The sequence below is a fragment of the Coccomyxa subellipsoidea genome (genome assembly GCF_000258705.1).
Source record: "Coccomyxa subellipsoidea C-169, whole genome shotgun sequence".
Taxonomy (NCBI): Eukaryota; Viridiplantae; Chlorophyta; class Trebouxiophyceae; family Coccomyxaceae; genus Coccomyxa; species Coccomyxa subellipsoidea.
In genome coordinates, this window is record NW_005178033.1 from 440067 (window position 1) to 461526 (window position 21460).

Here is a 21460-nt window from a genome sequence, read left to right on the forward strand (position 1 = left end):
TTCATCTGCTCTGGCATGAGCGAACAGCAGCTCGATCGGCAGGCCAGCCGGTTGAGCCTGAGGGAACAACTCGGATCTCGATTTCAGAGCTTTCGAGCATCTCGCGGCAGAGAGCGCAAGCGCTCCCAAGATGAGGCTGTCAACACGCCCAAGGGACCTGAGGTCATGTCTCCCAGGAGCCGTGAAGGTGTGCTTGGAAGCGCTGTTTACATGCAGCTAACACATATCCCTTTTCCAAGCTATCATGGGACAATGTTGACTTTGGCGAAGTCGTCCACATGCCAAGTTCCCCGTCTGCAAGGGGGCCATCCTGTTCTTGGAAGGGTCTGTGTTCAAGACAAGCTCACAAATCGGAGCACCTCATCCATGAGAGCTTGAGGATTGAACGTGGAACACCTTGTCCATGCATCAGCACACTGGCAGATGAGCAGAAACTTGCAGGAGCCAATGCAGGAGTAACAAACCAAATGACCGTGGATTGAAGCACCTGTGCTGGTTCTTCAGCCCTGGCGAGGGGCAAGCAGGAGGCGTTGGATGCGCTGCCAGCCGACTACTACCAGCCGGACTATGACCCCGTGGCTGGCGAGCTCGCCATGCTGCCGCGCATGTTCACTGAGAGTGACCTTGAGGCGGTCGTTGAGGAGAGATCGGGCGTCCTCGAGGTGCATGCCCTGATGCCACCTCAGAGACAGATAGCCTTAGCATGGGATGGATGTCCTTGCTGGTGCATAGTTTGAATGTTACTACTGTAACCAGGGGAAATTGTCTCCCATGCTCACGCCACCTCAGTCACGTGCGACAGGGCATTTGATGTCTGTAAATGCAATGGGGTCTCTTACTTTGGGGGGTAAGATATAGAATCCCTTGCTTACTTGCCTAGAAAAGTCAAGAAGTGATCCATTAGCTCTCTGCGTTCATGTGTGTGGTGTGATGCATGCAGACGGTGAGTGAGCGGCTGAGTCAGCACGTGCTCAGCAACTACTCCAAGTTTGTCGCTGGCGTTACCGAGGTTGCCTCTGTGGAGCGAGACCTCCAGGTAGATTCCCATTGACACACTCCAAAGCTTGCATTTTCAACTTCCATCTCATGTACCGTATTGCATGCCGGCATTTCAGCGTGCAGGGCTGACTGACGCAGCTATCTTGACCAAGAATTATCAGTGCACCACATAAATGTCAATGCAGTGGTCGCTCAGGATCTGCTGGACAAGACAGAATGGGGGATGCCGGCACACGAAGCCAGATGTTTCAGGGTCCGCGTGGAACAATGTCATCGGCTTTTTTTTTATTCTGTGATGCATGCAGGATGCGCACATGACAGCCAAGACGTCGAGGAGCGAGCTGGCGAACGCGCTGGCGGAGGTCCGCGCGAACATGGTGATCACGCGCAAGCAGCGGCAGAAGCAGGGCCTGGAGCGCATGCTGGGGATGCTGCAGCAGCTGCGCGAAGCCGCCCACCTCCACGACGCCCTCAGGTTGCTGCCTTCTGCAGACCTCGGCTTTAGGGAACATGCTAGGGAGCGTGCTGCTGTGCATTCAACCGGCACTGACGCTGCTCGGCGTCTGCTGACGTATCCATGATTCCATTCCTACACTTCAAACTACCCATGCTTGGTGTGACAATTCTGATTTTTTATTTGTTTCTGCTGGTTGTATGGTCTGATTTGTGGAATGAGTTGCAATAAAACAGCGCCATGCAAAAGCTCTGAAGGATTTGGAGGTCTTGTGTTGCTTGTTTGCATTATTTTGCGCTGCCTTACCAATATCACTCAACCCGTGGGCAAGGAGTGGTCCATTCAGCAGATTCCAGCGAGAAAGTCATCTATGGCGGCAAGTGAGTCAGCTCTGGCGGCGCATGTGCAGGGCCGCGCAGGAGAACGGGGAGTTTGCGGGCTCCTTCTGGCTGTGCGCGCAGTGCGCCCGCGCGCTGGTGCCGCTGTCATTCCTGCTGGTGGCCCCGGAGCTTACAGCCACAGTCTCAGCGCTGTACGAGGAGACGGTGGCGCGGCTGGAGTCCTCGCTGCAGACCGTCTGCGCAGACTTCCAGCCGGACCCCTACGCCAAGGTGGGGGGCCTGGCTGGTCGAGATCCTCAGACAATTACAAGCCTCCCATGATGATGTACAATGCCTGTGTCGTTCCCTGACTGTTCATGTGCGTGCCTTGTTGATGCCTCCATTATAGCGGTGCAGAGGCTTCAGGCCTCAGGAGAAAACAGGGCCCAATTTCTGTGCGTATCCTGTAGACAGACCAGCCAGGGTTGTCTATTGTATAGTCTTGTCGGGGCCGCAAGAGGAGTACCATGGGTGGACGACTGATTTGGCAGCGGCCTGAGAAAGGATCTGCAGACTCCTAATCTGGCAGTCACACTCAAAAGTGGGTGGGTGTGCAGGTGCTGGAGGGGTATGTGTACCTGGGCAATGTGGGCTCGCTGGGCGAGGAGGTCATGGCAGCCTTCGCTGCAGTTGTGGGCATGGCGGCGCTGAAGGTGAGCACTGCAGACCCTCCATGAATCACACAATTCCATTCCTCGGACTCGCGAGTCATGTGCAGTCAAGTGGAAGCTGCAGACAGGAACAACCTCACAATCCCTTCAGCGAGGCTTCCAAGTGCATGTGAAATCATGTGCTATCTGCAGACAAACACAGAATCGCTCAATCCCGATAGCAAGACTCACAGCTGCATGTGAAGTTATCAAGCGATCACCAATTGATTGGTCCCTTTTCCCCCCTCTTTCAATCGCCGCAATACACTAAGCACTATGATTTTCGGATTTGCGGTTGGAGGGGAACACCGCATTTCTCTAGACCTGACATACACACTCACCTGTATTTTGCAGGTTGCGCGCTAGAGTCACTGCATGTGAAGTCGACTGTGTGCTCCAGACAAATGATTCATCACCTAATTCCTTTGGTAAGACTGACGACCGCATGTGGAGTCATGTAGTAAGTGACCAGCACCTTTGACTCAGGTGGCGCGCGGCGTGGTGCTGACGCGGCCGGTGGCCGGGCTGGAGGAGCGCGTGAAGAGCACGCAGCTGCTGCAGGAACTCGTCAAATTCGTGCCGCCCGACCTCTTCCGCACCTGCCTCACCCGGGTGCGCCTGCCTACAGCCTCATTACCTCACCAGCTATTGGAGCACTGATTATATGCAAAAGACACAATGCCTATGCGTGAAAGCACTTTCTTGTTCTGGCTAATGTGTCTCTTAGCTTGTATATTACTGTCTTCCTGCCTCTCCCTTTAAAGTGTGATAAGGGTAGCTTTTGATACTCAGGCTTGCGCTCAATGGATCGTATTTCTGGCCTGTATGCTTTGCAACGCACTCCTGGTTTTCACATGTAGGGAAGGATACTGCTGACCCATCTGAGGGGACGCTGTATGCATGTGCGCAGGTGCTGATGGTGGTGTTTGAGATCCTGTCGAGCCACTACCACATGTCGCGCTGGCACGAGGAGCGCATCCAGCAGCACACCGGTGACATGGAGGCGCTGCACTCCGCGGGGCTCTCCCTGCGCGAGCGCATTGACACCCTTGTGCAGGAGCAGGCCACCTCCCCCACCGCCGCTGAGTCACCTGTCCGCAGCGAGCGCGCAGGTGCCGGCACATGGCGCGTGATAGCCCTGCAGATCTTGTTATATACATCATACACACTATCCCAGCTTGCGCATGTCTGTGTATCGGTGCCAGTATGGCTCAATTGTGTTTTCATGTACTGCCAGGAACTATGTGACTGCAGGGTACAGAAAGCAAGCTTTGCCCAGAAACACATGGAATACGGCGGTGTGGGTTTGATGGGATGTTGTGCTGAGAAGGGCGTGATGCGTTGTGCAGGCGCGTCAGCAAATGGGTCCGATGCTTTTGTGCAGCCGGAAGAGGACGAAGAGGATGCAGAGGGGAGCATAGCGGCGGTTGTAGAGAGAAGCCTGCAGCGAGCCGTCAAGTCCAAGGCCCACGGTTAGCCATTGGAATATATGTCGTGTGTCAAGTCTTGCACTTCTTCACGTTTGGGAAAGTAACAAAATTAGGATGTGGGATGCGCTCATATTGGGTAGGGGCCTCCACGTCTGAGGCCCCTACCCACCGGTCAGGGCACGGTCTGAGAGTACCTCAGCAAGGAAACAGCCAGCGCACATCAATATGCCGAGGAACACTTGCATCTGTATGCAGCAGGGTTGCCCAAGGCGGACAGCTCAGGGAGCCCACGGGATGCTGCAGAGGCGGAACCAGTGAATATTCAAGCTGAGGATGCTGAAGCACAACCAGAAGCAGAGCAGAGTACCAGCAACACTGGCAGCAGCGGCAGCCTTGCAGCCATAGCTGGCCATGCAGCAGAGCCAGAATCGGGGCAGCCGTCAGGGGGCGATGATGAACAGGAAGAGTTAGTAGATCAGGACAAGGGAGGGGATGGCGCTGTGGAGAACGGAGGGGAGCAACCAGACATGGAACGAAGGACAGCAGCTGCAAGCCCTAGCGGGAAGGTGCGGCGCCTGGCTTCTATTGTGCCATTTCAGGGTCCCTGTACTTTGGCAATTTGCCAAGTGAGAAGAATGATCCTGCTTACCAGATTTTGCCTTGAAGTGGTTAGGCTGGATCTGTGAAGAGAGGAATAATAAGAATGAGGTGTGCAAGATTGTGTGCCCCGTCAAGCCAGAGACAAGCTTTCACTGAGAGACGGTGCTGGAATGGTGTCACAGGCGGAGGACAAGGGAGGAGGGAAGGGCGGCAAGAGGAAGAATGCAGCGGATGCCAAGGCGCTGGAGATAGAGTACCTGGAAGGCGAGCTGGAGGCCCTGGCTGAGAAGGAGCGGGAAGAGGTCAGCAGCCAACTCACCCCCTTATTGCCTTACCTGGAGCTATGCACGGTCCTGGATCACTTCTTCAGCCATGCTAAATGAAACCTTCTTCTCAACAGCATGCGTTCTTACGTGTTGGTATCAAGGTTGCAGGTCGTGCTGTTTCAGACTGCTGTGACGTGAAAGGAACCAATTCTGGTTTCTTTTTGCATGAGTCATTGATTGCTAAGGCACAAAATTTGTGAGCGCGCTGCCCCATTCCTGTCTAAAGGGATTGAATTACTCACGAAGTCTGCATGCATGCGGTACAAGAAGTACCGCAACTGAAATATGACAACGTGGTCGCCTGGATGGACTCACGTGCCCACTGTTACATTTAATACGGCAGTATCACACGTTGATTGTGTGCAGGTGCTGTGGGGAGAGGCGCTGATGCAGGTGGAGGAGGGGCTGAAGGCCGGCAGGCGATGGCTGTGGGACGAGGCCTCCAGGAAAGTGGGCATGCTGCTCGCCGCCCCCGCCGCCTTCCAGGGAGAGCACTTCCTGCAGGCACGCTGCACAACTTCTTCTGAAGATGTGCATGCCTGTGCAGGACAGGATTGCAAAAGACAGTCTTGAAGCAACTGGCATTGTGCAGGGTTGTATTGCATGCACAATTTTGCTGTCCTGACGCTACAGTCCCCCATCAAGATTCCTGATGTGCTGTTTTTGGCCAAGAAACAGCACATCATTACCCCTATAAAGGTACCGTGACAACCCATTGAATTGCTATGCCGAGGCATTACGCTAAATGCAAGACATTCTTTGAGGGCCCTAGTGCAGCAAGCAGAGCAACTTGGGGATTTTGGCAAGGCCCTGTCTTGTCACAACAGCGGAGAGACATCCTCGCCTCAAGTGCTGTTCAACCTTTCGCACGTGGCAAACACAGGTTCTGCCGCACGTGGCAGAACCTGTGTTTGACGCTGATATTTGTGGTATCTTTAAACATATTCGTAGCACATAGAAGGGTATGAAATCTGCGCAGGTGCTGGAGTGGACGCAGACGATGCTGGAGGCGGGTGAGGCATTCTGCGGCAGCGAGTCGGCCACGCTACGCGACGCGCTCAAACGCCAGTCCGGCCGCTTCTTCGCAGCCTACCACTCCGCCAACCTGCAGGTGAGGCTGACTCTGGGCTGAAACTCACCATCATGCATGCTGCCTATGGCTGCAATTGGGACACCTAGGGTGTTGGAAGCGCTTTCTAGGATCCATCCCTGCTCAAGGCTTGTCAGGCGGCAAGCCGGCCTCGTTGGGCTTGTCTATGCACACCTTGGGCGCTTCAGGCATCCCAGCTCATCAAGCTGTAGGTATGTCAAATGTTGTTGCATAGCCTATGCGCAACATGGTGTGCTTGGTTGTGCTTGAACTGCTCAAGTCATGCATGTACTACGTATTTCTCTACTAAAAACTTGATGCTTTCGAATGCGAGTCTGAGGGTGTTGTGGATTACAAGATGGCTGCCAATCCAATACAATATCAGTAGCTGAACAGGACAAGTGCTCATCGTTAAGAGCTCTGTCTAAAATTTCAGGGCTCAGTAGGGCGCTCTGATTGTAATACAATGTTGAACCCAGTTTGTTCTTCTCTGGCCCAGCAAAGCCGCGATTGGCGAGAGGCTCAATAGTGAGAACAGGCCAAGCAGAGTCGCAATTGGTGACATGCTTAACGGCAAGAACAGGCATGCGCTGCCCCCGCAGGCGCTGCAACTTGGTAGAGGTTATTTTGACAGGCCTTACAACGTGTGTAATCACTAACTTCACTTGCAGGCGCTGCACAGCATGCTGGAGAGGGAGGTGTGGAAACAGCTGCCCATGATCCCCGGCGGCCTGCCCAGCATCCGGGGGGCGCTGGCCCCCGGCTCCGGCAACGCGGCGTTCCCTTTCGACACCTCCGATTTCGGCGCCTGGGTCGCCCACGGCAACCCCTGGCGCATGCAGGCCTACGGTGCGCGCCTGATCTGGCCTTCAATTGAGTGTGCTAAGGGTGGCCACCGCCTGGATTGGCATTTGCCTGGAGTTGAAATGATCTTTCGCTGATCTGAATGCCCCTCATTTGGCACTAAATGACGCGCTCATGATCTGGCGGTGACTTCAACAATTTCACACATTGCCGCTTGCAAGTGCTGACAACGTGAGCAGAGGAGGCAGTTTGTCTTTTTGAGATCTTTGCAGTCCTACACAAAGCCCTGAAAGGATGTTGTGGGGTGGAAAATGTTTGATCTGGCAATTCAAGGATCCTGGCACATTGAAGTAAAGGTGTGGCTGTGATGTCGAGCAGAGGATGAAGAGGACGAGGCGGAGGGCCAGAGGACACCAGGGCAGCCGTCCGAGGGCGAGCCATCTGCGGAGCCAGCTTCTGGTGCTGCGGAAGCTTCCGGCAACGGCGCAATTGCCTCGGCTGAGGCGGGGCCGGCGAGTGATGATGCCAGGGCGCTGACTGCGTCAACAGTGTCCACTTCTGGGAGAGGTGCGCCAGAAAATTCCACCACTTAGCCATAGCCAAAGCTCAAGCTCGTCCTTTAACGATGCTTTCATCAACAATGATGCGCTTATAATTTTTCCCTTGTCAAGAAGTCCCTCTATAAAATTCTACTACACTCTTGAGCCACTGCTTCCCATCGAGACCGTTCAGTCTCGCTGATGAAATGTATTTCCCAAAAGGTTCGGCTGGCCAGCTTCCCGGGAGAGGGAATTCTCATATGCATCGTGTGGAAAGAAAGCTGATAATTGCTGTGAGTGCAGGTGTGGCCGAGGCGGTCCCCCCAATGACGACGTCATCGCTGCGACTGGCCAAGTGGCTGGCCGAGTATGCGACGCTCATTCGGCTCATTCGCAGCGAGGTGAGACTCCTGCACAATCCATTCAGATCTCTGTGCACAGCACTGTGTGTATGTAGCAGAGAGTCATCACAGTGCAGCAAGGCAGGCTTAAGAAAGTTGCCGTCACACTGGCAAGCTTTCATAGACGACCCGGCCAGCAGACACCTCAACTCATGTCTCTGAAGTTTGCTGAGCTTGATATTGTGCAGTCGGCTTCGTCAGCAGCCTGCAGAACCGAGGCACTTGCACTGCCTTGTGTGGCATCCTCTTTCTAATTTAAATCTATTGTAGTGCATTCTAAGACTCCGAGTGCTTACGACTGGTTTTTGGTGTACACCAGGCGGGCCGTGTGTGGAGTGGCATGGCCGAGCTGTTTGAGCTCTACTTCCTACACACCTTCCACACCTTCGGCGACATCTCCGTCCTCGAACTCACCTCCCCTCAGCAGCAGCGCCAGGTCAGCGCATATCTCCATCCCTGGCACATCGCGTCAAATTTTGTGTGTATTTTTCCTTGATAGTATACCATGCCACGCCGTGAAATCATGCTGCCACTGGATAGTCTCAGGTGTGAACAATCAGCCTGCAGCAGTAAGAAAGGGAGCCACTCCTGTAATACCCTCTCAGGTTCTGATGCAATGTGCCAGCACCTGCACTTGACAGAGACTAAACTTCCACTGTGGTAGTAAGCCTGGCGGCGTTACTTGGCCTTACCCCACAGAAGTGCAATTCATGAGGCAACATTTACTGCTTCATGGAAACGTAGTGACAATCTGTGTCAGACTGCAAGCATTACTGATGGCGAGCAACCATCCTCAGGTTGCGTCAGTAATACGCGCCCTCTGGTACAGCGTGCCACTACATTTGTTGCTTACGGGCCAAGCAGCAGGCTCTGCAAACCAACAATGGTTAGTAATTGCCAACACAACATTTGATGCGGCGCAGGGCGGCGGCGACATCGTGCCGGTTCGGCTGAAGAACGCGGTGCTGCGCATCCTCGGCCGCTCCAAGTACCGCCAGTACTACCTGCAGCAGCCGGCAGCGGCCACGGCCGGCGCGGCCGGCGGCGCGGCCGGCCCCGGGACGCCGCCGCAGGGCACGCCCCAGTATGGGGGCGCGACGCCGCCGCACAAGGATTACTCGCCGTTCGGGCGGCTGCCGCCGGCCGCGCAGCCGTCGCCGCAGACGACTGCTTTCAGCCACCCGGGGAACATGTTTGGGCTCATGGTGCGCGCCTGTTTTGGCTCTGTCCTTCCTTCTCAGACGTTGTTGTTGGCACTTAAAGCATGCAAGCAATTGCTGTGATCCCAAGCTAATGTCAGAGCCGGTTGAAAAAACCCACTACCAGGGAAGCAAGGAAAGCAGCGTGTATATGGCCGTTGGGGAGCACAGTTGCCATGCTCTAGGTAGTTTTGGCCCTACGTTGTCCAAGAAGTCTGCATTGCAATTGCAATGCAGGCAGCGTAGGCCTACCGCTGTCTTCACTTTTCTGCTTGGTATTTTGTTTGTGAAGCATGAGCGGATTTAAGTAACCAGAGATATATGATAATGTGGTCTCAGGAGCGCAAGGTGGCAGTGGACAGCCTGCGTTCGGTGGCGGGGCTGCTGAGCGATGCGTACAGCCGACTGCACGAGGCCGTCTTTGGGCGTACGGACGTCCCAGAAAACCACACCCTCGACACCTTCTTCTCCACCGTCAAGGCCACCGCCGACGTGCGCGCACTTCATAACACCTTTTGACATTCAAATTTGAATTGACGCAGCCGGAAGGCACAGAGGGGAACAACCAGCCGCTTGCGTTGTTGAGGGTGTGAATCCCACTCCTTCAATCTTACTCTTTTTTACAACAAAAGGTTGACAACGAACGAACGAACGAACGACAAAGCCGGGAAGAGAAGCTCAGAAGAACGGCGGCTAATTTTGTCTCAGGTGTCGATGCGCTTCTTGCCGCTCCCTCGTTGAGGAAGCAAGACACCTGATGATCAGAAAGCTCGTATGTCTAGAATCATGTTGCTTCAAGGGAGGCAGGCATTGATTTGAGCTGGGGTGTGGGTGCATGGCGCAGCTGCGGGACATGGTGCTGCGGGCAGCGGCGCGGTACAATCTGCCAATCCGATGGCTGCCCGACCGCCTGGCAGAGCAGAACTTCAACATCGACGAGCCGCCCACTCGCGCATCCCCCTGGGTCAAGGTGCCTCCTGCCTTCTGAGGACCCCACAATACCCCATCTCCCTTTTGTAAAAGGGTTATGAGCGACGTCGCCAGCACGGGTGGATCTGCAGTGATTGCACCTTCTGTAGCAAAATGAATCAAAATTACATCTGTTTGCCTTCTGCTGGAGCTTTCGATCTTTCTGTTCCCCGATCTTTGCAATGAGATGGCTTATTGTGAGTCTGCACGTGTGCAGAAAATCTGAGGTGGTGTTGAGTGCCCGCAGGTGCTGATGAGCCACGCTGCAAAGCTGCGCCAGAGCCTGGACGCCAGCTCCGGCCTCTCTCCAGCAAATGTTGACGAGGTGCGGCCACCGAGTCACTCCACAAACTTCATGCCAGGCTATCTGGTTCAGCAGATAGTGGAGATCTTTTTACAGAATAAAAGCGCAAGCGAAAATAGATGCGAATGTGCCAAGTTTCACAGCAATGGGCATCCACCCTTGTGCCATTTTGCGCCTACTTCGCTCAGGGTCGACAAGCTGTACAGTAATCTCGCTCACTGTTGTTTCCCATTCACTTCGGTTGAACTCCGTCCTGAACTTTGTCCTCGCAGTGTGAAAATATCGGTGCATGTCCATGCTGTACAGGGATACCAGTGCTGTGAACAATATCCCGGGTAGTGGCAACATTTGGTTTATGTGCCACGGCACACCTGTACTTCTGCATGCACCGTGCCTGCGCGGGCCGTCTGTCAAGATCTGCTGTGGTCTCATTTGAGACGCCAGAAACCAATTCCCTGAAATGCATCTGATTGGCGCAGCTGTGGCGGCATGCGATGCACTTCACAGCGGAGGTTGTGTTGGAGGGCATTGCCAAAGCAGGCGCCAAGGGCAGGTGTACACCCATGGGCCGCGCCGCGATGAGCCTCGACCTCCAGGTGACCTGTCCCTTCAATATGACGCTGCCCATTGCCTCTGTTCCAACTCTATGTGGTGCTGATTCTCATTCTGCACAACGAATGTTGGCACGATAATCAAGCTGCTGAGAACCAATCAAAGAGTATCTGTCCTTTTGTGCATGTGCTCATGCAAATCGCCGTGCACTCTTGAGTGCCCGTGTTCTTGCTTGCAGCCTTTGGTGTGTCCCTGAAACTGCGAAGGCTGAAGCATGGTAGAAGACGGCTTGCTATGCGCAAATGCACGAATTGCTCTGGCAGAGAACGCCCCTGTATGTGTGCAGGCGGTGCAGAAGGGGCTTGCTGACCTGGCGGGCCCGGGCGGCGCGGAGGCGGCGGCTGACTCATTGCGGCTGGTGGACACCTACATCAAGGTGCCCATCAGCAAAAATGCCATATTTTTGTCAATTCCTGTAGAACTTACTCATTGGGACAAGATTATCATTTTCAAACCCTCCCGGGGTGTTGGGGTGCTGACAGACCTTTGGGTGAGAATTGTCCGCTCCGGGTTTAGCGTGCAAAGTACCTGACAGAACTCGGAGGCAATGGCGGCCGGCCACATTGCTGCCCACAGACCGGCAACATTCCTAGTGCACCTTGAGCAGGCACTCCTCTCACTCAGATGCAGCCAGTGACGCTGGGTTGACTCTTGATCTGTGCTAGACATATAACACCCATGTGAGTGATAGGGTGCGGCTGCTGGTGCACACAGGCGTTCTATCTGCCGTGGGGAGAGGAGCTGCGGCGGTGGGCACTGACTCACCCGGAGTACACGCGCGACCAGATCATGATGCTCGTAGTCTGCATCGCCGAGGCCAACGGCCTCAAGCGAAAGGAGCGCAACGCCTTCCTGCAGCTTCTCGAAGCAGACTTGTCCGACCTGCGCGCCGTGCCCTGACCACACTTTTTAGACTCTAGAGCTTTACAAATCTGCCGTAGGCCTGGGGAAGTTACACAGTTTAGGCCTGACCTCCTAGATGTGTACTGGTTCAACACATTGAGATTAGCTGGGGTGCGTGCTCCCGAGGCACAGTCCGCTGTGTTGGTCTGCCCTCAAATGAGCGGTGTATGGCTGACTAGAACATGTTGAATTCTCTCTGCTCAAATTTTGTACAGGCCTGTCCCACCTGCAAGGGGAATCCTGACTGCCAATGGATAGCCTGTGGCCAGATCGGTTGAGAACTCTGGTCAATTGGACAAATTGAAATGTTATGCTGAATGGCAATTAGCCATGATGGCGAGTGGGTGATGTGAAACTGAATATGCAACAGCATGCTTGCCTTCTGACTTCATTGACACGTGGCAGTGAACCAGCTGAGGTGCTTCTCATGAGCTTTCACGCAAGTGCAAAAATGCTGTGTCTACCCATCATGATTTCCAGGAATGTATTGGCAACTGCAGAGTCGGTATATTTGTATGTTGGCATGTGCCGCTAGCGTACAAAGATGCATATGCACGGAGTTTTCTTAGATGGGATTACCATGCACACCTTTTTGTATGCAATACCTGTGGACCAGGATGCTGGCGCCAGCAGCAGTGAAGGCTGAGGCAATTCTTAGGGCAATCCTGCAATACTTGGGGACCCTTAAAAGGGGCTGCAACTTATCAGGAACACGGATTCCAGCAGCGACAGCCGCAGAATCTTGTGAGTCCGTCCCCACAGATTGCAGAAGCTCCTGATTTTGACCCACTGTTCCGAATCTGCCTACTGGTACCTTTGGCGAAGTGCTCCTTTGACGAAGTGACAAGGACACCAAGCAAGGCTGTCCTTTGACAAGGATCAACGGATCGCCATCTTCCAGAGGGTCTTCCACGAGATGTTTGGCAAGAGGTAGAATTCATCTTGCTGTATATCTTCGATATCTTCAGACCGCGAAGACTGTTGCTTGCCAAGTCCGACATAGGCTGCTCGTATATTGGGGTTTGCAGTCGGGGTATCACTAAGTTTTACTGTTGGCATCAAAGCCTTTACGCACGATATCTTGACGGCGTTCAATGGCGCAGTTGGTTCACTTGCCCGAGGCCAGGCATCGATGAAGACGTCTACGACATCAAGCCTTCCAAAGACGATCTGGCCATGGTCCACCTTCCTCTTGCGTCTCACTGAAACAGCTTTGCTTTCAGCACGGGATCGTCAATCACAACCCAATCATTCAGCCCTCATACACTCCAATCATGCCTCAATCTTGAAGTCGGCAACTGAAAGCAGGCTGTGGCTGCTGCAGGAAAAGAAGGAAAATGGCAAGATGGAGTCAGCGCCAATGAGGGTCTACAAGGCAAGTTCCTGGTGGCTGGCTTATGCCTCCGACAAGACTGACGTCAGAGTGGAATACGCCAATGGGGCCATCTACATTGGTAGGGTGCTTTCTGGCTTGAGGCATGGCCAAGGGAGGTTCACAGGAGCTGACGGTGGATACCACTATGATGGGAATTGGGTGAATGGCAGGTGGGAATATTATCCTCTTTCATTCCTTCCGCTGACTCACCTGCTTGTCAAAGGCTTGAACGCCTTGCTTTTACTCAGCCTTCTCTGACCATATACACTAGCCAGTGTATATGATATCCTTAAAAATCCTGAATAACGTTGATGATAACATTGCATTACAATGCAGAGGTCATCATGATCATTCACACTTGCTGTACAAGGTGCTGAATATACGCTGCGTTACTGGCCATGAAGCGCAAGCAAAAACTTTGTGATGGTCATGTTTGAGCTGCTCCGTGCATACGCAAGTGCCCTAATCTTATTTTGCCCCTGTGTGGCAGGCAAGATGGATACGGCGAGGCAAGCTGGGCCAATGGGATGTCTTACAAGGGACAATACAAGGAGGAAAGTGGCATGGTCAAGGAGAAAGACGAGCTGCCAATGGTAGGATCTACCGGGGAGAATGGCAGCAGAATAAGAAGACCGGCTATGGAGAGGCATTTCAGCTGGAGAAGTTTGCCACCCAGGTGACTCATTTGCCCAAGCCATTACTAACAATACTTCACGCTCTTCTCCTGCTCGAGGCGAGATATGTCTGCAAACAAGCTGCAAAATAAGGCTCCCACATATTTCTGTCCTTTGATGGACTTGCATATTCAAACAAGTCCCAGTTGAGGGCACGGTGCACTGTATTAACCTTATACGGGCCCCTGCCAGCCGGGGTCAGTTTGTGAAGTATTTACCAACAGACAGAGGAGCATATTAATGCGCAATGGATCCATTCTGCAAGTCACAATCTCTGTGTTCACCTGCAATGTGAAAAGGGTGAGTCATTAGACTGTGAGCTTGTTTGTGCAGGATAAGAAGGAGGAGGGTGCAGAAGGAAAGCTCAACGGAAGCCAAGCCTCTGGGCTCTTGGTCTGTGGCTACAGAACTGAGGCGGAGGCTAAGGAATTGGGAGTCACTTTGTTTCCAGATACCCATTACCAGGGCTACTTTCTGAATGACCTATATCACGGCCATGGCACACTCACTGCCCCTGGCGGATATAGGTGCGAGTGTGAGTGGGCAGCAGGAAAGCCACATGGGACAGGTGGGAATCACTGTCAATCTTGAACAAGATCGCACTTTGGTTTCCTATTTCAGTATAAGAAATACACATCTGGAAATGGCATGCGGGTTGCACATGCTGGCTATATTCGTAGCTGATCCTCCTCCCAATTCCCAGAGCTCATGTTGTAATGGGGTCTCCATCCACCCTGCCATGGCAACCAATGGCTTAGTTACAACTGGATCTCAATCAAGTCTCCACCCTTTGAAAGACCATGCCTTCAATTAAGCTAAGAGAGAATGCAAACATCATCATGCAATTGCAAAAGCACAGACCATGCGCAATCCCTTGCCTGCTATTGCGCAGGGACGGTTCGGTACAAAAATGGCGATGTCTACACTGGAGACTTCAAGGGAGGGATGACACATGGGCAGGGAACGATGAAATATGCTAATGGAGGTCTGTATGAGGGCACATGGGAAGCCGGACAAATACATGGTTCAGGTGCCCATGCCTCACACTGATAAGTACATTTCTGCAATTGGCCTTTGAGCAAGCAGTGATTACGTTTTGTCTCATCTGGGAGTTGCCTACCTGCGGGCGGGTGTGAAGCAGCGTCTGTTCCTAGTGAATACCTGCTGTTTACCAAAGAGCGAGAGCAAGGCACCCAGAGATGTTTTTATGGAACACCTGCTGTTACCAAAGAGCAAATGCAAGACACTCGGAGCAGTGTGAGCTACAGCGCAGGCAGGCACACTGCCTGTCATTTTGAAATACCACGTACACAACAGTCGGACTTACAAGACACATCTGTTTGTGTGCAGGCAAAATACGCTGGTGCAAAGGCAACTCGTGGCCCCGGCTGGCGGGGGGCGGTACAAATACTGAGCACTGTGCCCACGGTTGATTGGGTCTTGCTTGGATCTGGCAAGTCCAACAAGGGGTAGGAATTTGGCAGCCTTTACATGCAGCTTGTCTGCAGACGCACCTTGCCTTCGGCAGGAAAAGTGTGTAATAATTTAAAAAAAAAGGCAACTCGTACGCAGGGAATTTCAAGGACAGCAAGTTGCATAGGCGGGGGACACACACCCACACCAACGGGGACATGTACGAGGGTGAATGGATCGACAACAAGATGCATGGCCAGGGGGACCTGCGCACAGTCCCCTCCTCGCAGAGGGTCCCCCGCAAAGGGGAATGGCGCAATGGGGAGCCCTGCTGATTGCATGCATGCGAGTGGAAGCACTGGTGTTGAAGAAATTAGAGAAAGAGGTATGCAGCTATCAAGACAGAAGGCAAATCATAGGCTTGCAAGTGAGCCTGGTGGCCTCCTAGAAAAGCATCCAATCGCTATTTTTAAAAATGCACAGGATCCAGAGATATGTTCAGCAGTGCTGGGTTGCAGAATCCTGACGCACGCTGGTTTAGAGCCTGAAAGATTGATGCAAATGCGCAACTATCCACAGCATTGATGTCTTGCCACTTTTGTCGAAACAGAATGCTGTAAATGTGCCAGCATTTACGATGTATAATCCGAAATGCAACAGTTTGAACCATCAATATGACATAACAGCAACAAAATCGGCGTTGTATCGCTCAGGCAACCATTTACAGCAGTGCAGCGATCAAAGTCCAAACTAAGCAACAATCCTCATTTCTTCCTGGCGCCCTTTTCCACGATGGCAGCCACGCGCTTGTCATACAGGTCCTGCCGTTGCAGCAGATTTGCACTTGACAGCCGCAGCTTGAAGTCCTTGTGCTTCAGAACCTTCCTCAGATCTTCTCTTAGAGCCTCCTCCTTCCCCTTCAGCTGCTCCAGCTCATACCTGCATAGCAGCCAGAAACCTCAACCTGCTATATTCATGACCAGGCAGAGACAGGTAAAGAACAGCATCAAACTTACCAGGCTCCTTGATAAGTTTCTGCAGGAATGAATGCCAGGCATGTGCTTACATGGTCAAGGCAAAAATAATACATGCCAGCTTCCCCAAAACTAGAAATAAAGCTATAAATGTCTGCAGGCAGAGAACACTCATGTATTCACAGGGTCAAGGCCAGCACAGAGGGTGGCAAGCTCCTCCTGCAGGGCATGTCTAAAGCAGATCTGATTTTAATGTGTATGATGTATATGCAGGAAAATGACACGAAGGTGAGAGGTCAGTATTGTACCTGGAGAAGGTGCACATGAGGGTGTCCCACAGGCTGGGCTCCAGCTTTGAGGAGCTGTCATCCTTCTGGAATGAGTCATCGCCCCAGATGGCATACACCTGAGAAAAACAGGCAGGGCACAACTTTTGAGCTGCACCTCAACACAGTCCCACACTGTGCCCGAACAAGACTCCGTTGCTGATCAACACCCACCCAGAATTGTCTAAAAGGATGTCTGGACACCGCCGAATGGCAAGACGATCTTTCCAGTACAGGCCTGCTGCCGTCATACATTGCAGACACTTTGCTTGGGCTTATCTTGTGCTGCATCCACAACCCCCCCGCTTGAAGGGGTGGAGAATGAGTGCAGGATACAAGACTCACGTTGCCGATGGCTCTCTCGAAAAGCTGTTGCCTCTGCTGCAGCTGCTCTGACGTGAGGGAGATGCCACAATCCGCCTCATCATTCAGGAAGTTTGACAGCGGCATGCGGTAATCTGCCATGTGGCCGTGCATGGCAAAAAATCGCAAAATAAGCTCCCGATCTGTCTCCTGCAAGCAAATGCTGACATCAGCAAAGGCACAAGAGCAGCCAGCAGGCATATCTGGTCACTACAAACTCTCTTTGCATTGGCGTGCTGCTCTCTGAACCTTGCATGTCCAGCTGCTGTGAGGGCGGGATAAGACTCTGGGGCTGATTAATGGCACGCATGCACATGGCGAGTCGCATTCGGCACGGGCAATGACTGGAGGCAAAGCCATTTTCTATGCTGTCCTGTCCTGTTTTCTGGTAAGAAAGGGAGGGCCATGGGCGTACCTGCTCATCGTCCCTTTCGGAGGAGCCGCGCACTTTCTTGAGGATGGCGTTGTCTGCCAGCTCGTTCAGCAGCCGCATGTATGGGCTCCTGCAGGTGTCAGCAACACCCCAAATGATTTCAGGTATTGCGCAGCTACTCCTGGCAGATGCACACAGCGATGCACAGGCAGGGAAGACAGGAACATGAGCAAGCATCTTGAGCAACCAGGAGTGTCATGGTCAACAGAAGATGAGCTGCAGGGGGTGTTTCCTCACCAGAAAGCAGCCTTCCTGGCCTGCTGATCGTTGAGGTTCTCGCCACCTGAGTTGATGCGCTTGTAAATTTCAAACACCGCCTTGGGACCTGCAAGAGAAGCCACTTTTGGCCAACATCCATAAATGCTGGAAATGTGGAGTCTCATCAGCAAGCAGGAGTGATACGGTCTGAAAAGGGGCTGGGGTGTGTCAGAAATGGGCACCTGAGTCCTGGGCAAGGATCCTGAGGGTGAGCGGGTAGTCCTGCAGTGACTGCTGCTCCCGCTCGGACAGGTCTTCATTCGCCTGCCCATTCAGCTGGCTGAGCGTCTCCAACCCCTGCATTTGTGAGGATATAGACAAGGCTGAGAGGCGCACATCCCTCTCCAATAAAACGTTGGAAACAGGTAATGTCCCCGACTTGTCAGTATCACCAAATGGGAGACAGGCTGCAAGCACTTGTGGTTGACAGATCAGAGCGTTCAAGCAAAGCAGCACCTCACCTCAAGACTGAACCTCTGTTGATTTCGAGGGAAGATCCCATCCAGGTAAGATAGAAGAGAGGTGATGCGCTGCTTCCCATCTACAATGTCCAGCCTCCCATCTGACTGCTCGTGCACCCAGACCTGATCACAGCGCATTAAATTCAGAGATGTGAGTGCAGGATACATCATGAAACATACGGAGCAGAAAAAGAAATATTATTGTAGCTGTCCCCGAAGGAATGGAAGTTGATGGAAGCTCACTTCCGGTACTGGCAGTCCCAGTAGAATGGTCTCAACCAATCGGGAACTCGAAGCCTTGTCCCAAACAAATCCTCTCTGGTACTCGGGCTCCAAGTTGAGCAGGCCCCGCTGTTTCTGTTCATGCAAGTTGGGGTAGATGTCAGATGCAGTGCTCTCAGAATTACTAATTTATGCTGAAATGATGGCATGTAAACATGATTTGATCGAATCAATAAACTCGTATCTTATAGCCACGCAATGGCATGTTTAGCTGCTTGCTGCAACATGTGCACTGATTTCGGCAGAAGAGTATCTGCACCAGAGCATGAAGAGCCGACACTGGGTAACGCTGTTGCCCAACATTTGCTCTCAAATGCGGCAGATCGTACGATGTACCCGGACTTTCCTCATGCAAGCGCGCCCCTACGCCTCTTGGAAAGTCTTCTTGTTCATCTTGTGGATGTTCTGGCTCAGGGCTTTCATAAGAATCTTGTTCGTCTTGCAATGTATCAGGATTAATCTCGCGAGCAAATTTGGGCACTCTGAGCACTGTCTCATCAGGTGTTACGCGAAGTCTGCTGCCCAGACTGCGCAGCAATGTCAGTGCAGAACGTTGCATCTTGTGCAGCAGCAAATTTTATGCAAACACGCACATCAACCTGTAATTAAGCTAAGTCTGCCATCAATGACAGGCCACAATTGTTGATCTGGATGTGTTCGTTTCGCTTGCTTGCACAAGCTCGGTTCCCGCCACTGACTCACCGCTTAGTAAACTCCCTCAACGTTGGCACTTTGCTGTGTGGTTGGGGAACAAAGTGCTGTCTAGCATCACCAGGCTGGCCGCAGATCGAAACAAAAAAATTGGATGTAGGAATTGGCTGCACGGCTGACAATCAGTACTTCGGCATCCATCAGATCTGTCAACTGTCCTCAAACTTTTAGCTATCTTGAATAGATCGCGGCTTTGCTAGTACATCAGCTGCAATCAGTGAGATCCGATTTTCTGCCGGAAGGATCGCATGCTGGTTCCTGCTCAGCGGTCGCTACGAAAATTTTGCTAGGTGCTTGGTCTATTTGCTCCAATGGGAGCAACGGTGTGGCAACGCGATGGTCAGGGAGGCAAGACCTTCAACACTGGCATACAGCAGAATCCGCAGCGGCCAGGCAAGCGAAAGCTGGTCTGGAAGAGGGAGGACCAGCAGGTGTGCTACCTTGGAGACATCTGCTTTGCGTCACTGGTGTGCAGGAGTTTGATATCTCACAGGCTCTCATTCTCATTGAGGAACTAGTGTACACTGTCCTCACGATGCGTCAAGAACTCACTGGAGGTCGTTTTTTGGTGAATCAACGGACTGATGCAGGCGCAGAAGCCTCCTGAAGTCCCTGCCCAGCGCAGCGCACCTCCCCCAGCACAGCACAGGGCCCCTCCGGTCTCAAACGGGTACAAGCGGCCGCGTGGCAATGTCGCCCCTTCCGCGCAGCACTCACAGCCACCGCAGCCAAGGGCATCCCGCGCAGCAGGGTCCTCGGAAGACTGGGATGGGGAGGTCGTCTTTGATGTGCCGGACAGTGATCGAGGGGAGGCCAGCACCCCCGGCAGCGGCGGCAGCAAGGGGCAGCAGCCGTATGCAAATGGCAGCTTGCATGGCGGGCGACTACATAATCCGGGGCAGAGCAACGGTCTGCAAGGGCGAGACATGCAGGGGAATGGCGGGCATGCAGGCGGGGCGTCGAGCAGTGTGAGGGAGCAATTAGAAAAAGCGGAAGCTGAGCGGAAGGTGCGAGCGGCGCAGGAGGAGCTGGCAGCGCTCAGGCGAGGCATCGCTGAGAGAGAGCAGCGGCTGGCGCGAGAGCAGGTGAGGGACATGCCCACAAACCGGCCACATCAACAGAAGATTGCGCCTATTATTCAAGGAAAAATGCGCCATTCGCAAACTCATCATGGATATTGCATGCTGAGAACCTACTGGTCTTTTGCCGTCTTCCAGTTGCTTGAGGTCTATGATCCAGGTGATTCGAATGACTATATTGTGCACCTATAGTATCAAATGTGCACGTTTCTGGGACCAGTGCAACTCTGAGCAATGTGGAGGAAACTTGCAAGAAGTGTGGGTCAGATTTGGTACAGCAGATTGTGCCTAAAAGGGAAATTGAGACAGGCGACGGGGTACAGCTCATATATAGTCTGGTATGAATGCATGCAGAGGGATGCAGCGGCCTGGGAGGCCGGCCAGAGGTGGCAGCGGGACGACATGGCCAGGCGAAAGTCGAGACTTGAAGCCGGTTTTGCAGAGGTCTGCCCTGCAATCTTCACGTGCAGTTACACGAATGCCACATTTCCTGGAAATTTTCCATCAGATTACCCAACCTCCTTTCTCAGCAATCAAATTTGGTATCTATCTCTGCAGTCTCCCTGTGCAAGATTTAAAGTGTAGCTTTGCCACGTCAGCGGATGTATCCCCGCAGGAGGTTAACATCAGGCTTGCAGGTGTGATGTTACAGCCACTGTATCATAGTTGTGTTTTTAATCGGCAAGTATGATTCTGTGTGCAGGCTTTCAAGCTGGCAAAGCAGACAGCGGCGGCAGACATGGCCAAGTCAGGGCGTGCCCCCGTCAGCGCGGCGGACGCGGCTGAGGTGGCGCGCGTGCTGGCGGCCAGGGATGACTACGAGGTACTAAGCATCCAGCCTGGCGCCAGCTCAGCAGCCGTGCGCAAGCGCTACCGCGAAATGGCGGTTGCTCTGCACCCCGACAAGTGCCAGGTGAGTCATCTGCGCGGCTCCCCACTGCCTTCATCAAACTGTTGTCATGCACCACTGCTTTCACTGCTCAATGCCAAGGCAACGGCAGTGGTCAGGTCAAAATGCAGCACTTGTTGCCGGCAAGGAACAGGGGATGATAGACCTGGGTGTTGACTTTCAGCTGTGTAGAGATCAGTGATGACTTACGCACAAGAGGCAAACATTTCTTGGGATGCTGCTATTGATTGCCAGGCTGCATGCTTACCAGTGTAGCAGAGCTCGCGTAGACTTTGTATGGCTCCTGCAGGTTCCGGAGGCAAAGGATGCCTTCCAGCGCTTGGTCCGAGCTTACCAGGAACTTGTGAAGAAAGTGCCCTGATGGCAGCTTCTGACGTGCATGACAGGAACTGTCAAGTTGCCTTTTGAGGGGGTTATGCAATATGCTGGTGTGAGGCCACAAATGTGCTGATCATTGGGAATCAATGCCTGTAGCTGCGCATGCGTGGTAGTGTAGCGCATGCATGTGGTGCACCTAGACCAATGCCGTTGGATTCTTCCG

General features: G+C 53.1%; 3 protein-coding genes across 3 annotated transcripts; 2 read left to right on the forward strand and 1 right to left on the reverse strand.

Annotated features, from left to right (window-relative positions):
* Nucleotides 1-15: 15 nt before the first annotated feature.
* On the forward strand, nt 16-15457 carry COCSUDRAFT_47772 (hypothetical protein; the record flags this gene model as incomplete). Its single annotated transcript, XM_005646661.1, has 30 exons — nt 16-187; nt 505-662; nt 941-1036; nt 1305-1474; nt 1863-2064; nt 2391-2486; nt 2970-3095; nt 3394-3595; nt 3833-3955; nt 4265-4479; nt 4696-4815; nt 5206-5370; nt 5819-5950; nt 6601-6778; nt 7112-7300; nt 7576-7673; nt 7993-8109; nt 8597-8878; nt 9212-9364; nt 9717-9842; nt 10089-10166; nt 10625-10741; nt 11044-11133; nt 11472-11648; nt 12985-13205; nt 13633-13711; nt 14043-14277; nt 14602-14739; nt 15060-15110; nt 15282-15457. The coding sequence occupies 30 exons, from the start codon at nt 16-18 to the stop codon at nt 15455-15457; spliced, it is 4482 nt and encodes a 1493-aa protein (XP_005646718.1).
* Nucleotides 15458-15886: 429 nt separating this feature from the next.
* On the reverse strand, nt 15887-18570 carry COCSUDRAFT_55870 (hypothetical protein; the record flags this gene model as incomplete). Its single annotated transcript, XM_005646662.1, has 8 exons — nt 15887-16061; nt 16405-16502; nt 16768-16935; nt 17201-17288; nt 17456-17543; nt 17659-17773; nt 17938-18060; nt 18556-18570. The coding sequence occupies 8 exons, from the start codon at nt 18568-18570 to the stop codon at nt 15887-15889; spliced, it is 870 nt and encodes a 289-aa protein (XP_005646719.1).
* A 671-nt stretch (nt 18571-19241) lies between these two features.
* COCSUDRAFT_55871 (hypothetical protein) lies at nt 19242-21280 on the forward strand (the record flags this gene model as incomplete). Its single annotated transcript, XM_005646663.1, has 5 exons — nt 19242-19361; nt 19521-20015; nt 20364-20453; nt 20713-20922; nt 21209-21280. The coding sequence occupies 5 exons, from the start codon at nt 19242-19244 to the stop codon at nt 21278-21280; spliced, it is 987 nt and encodes a 328-aa protein (XP_005646720.1).
* Between the last annotated feature and the right edge of the window lie 180 nt (nt 21281-21460).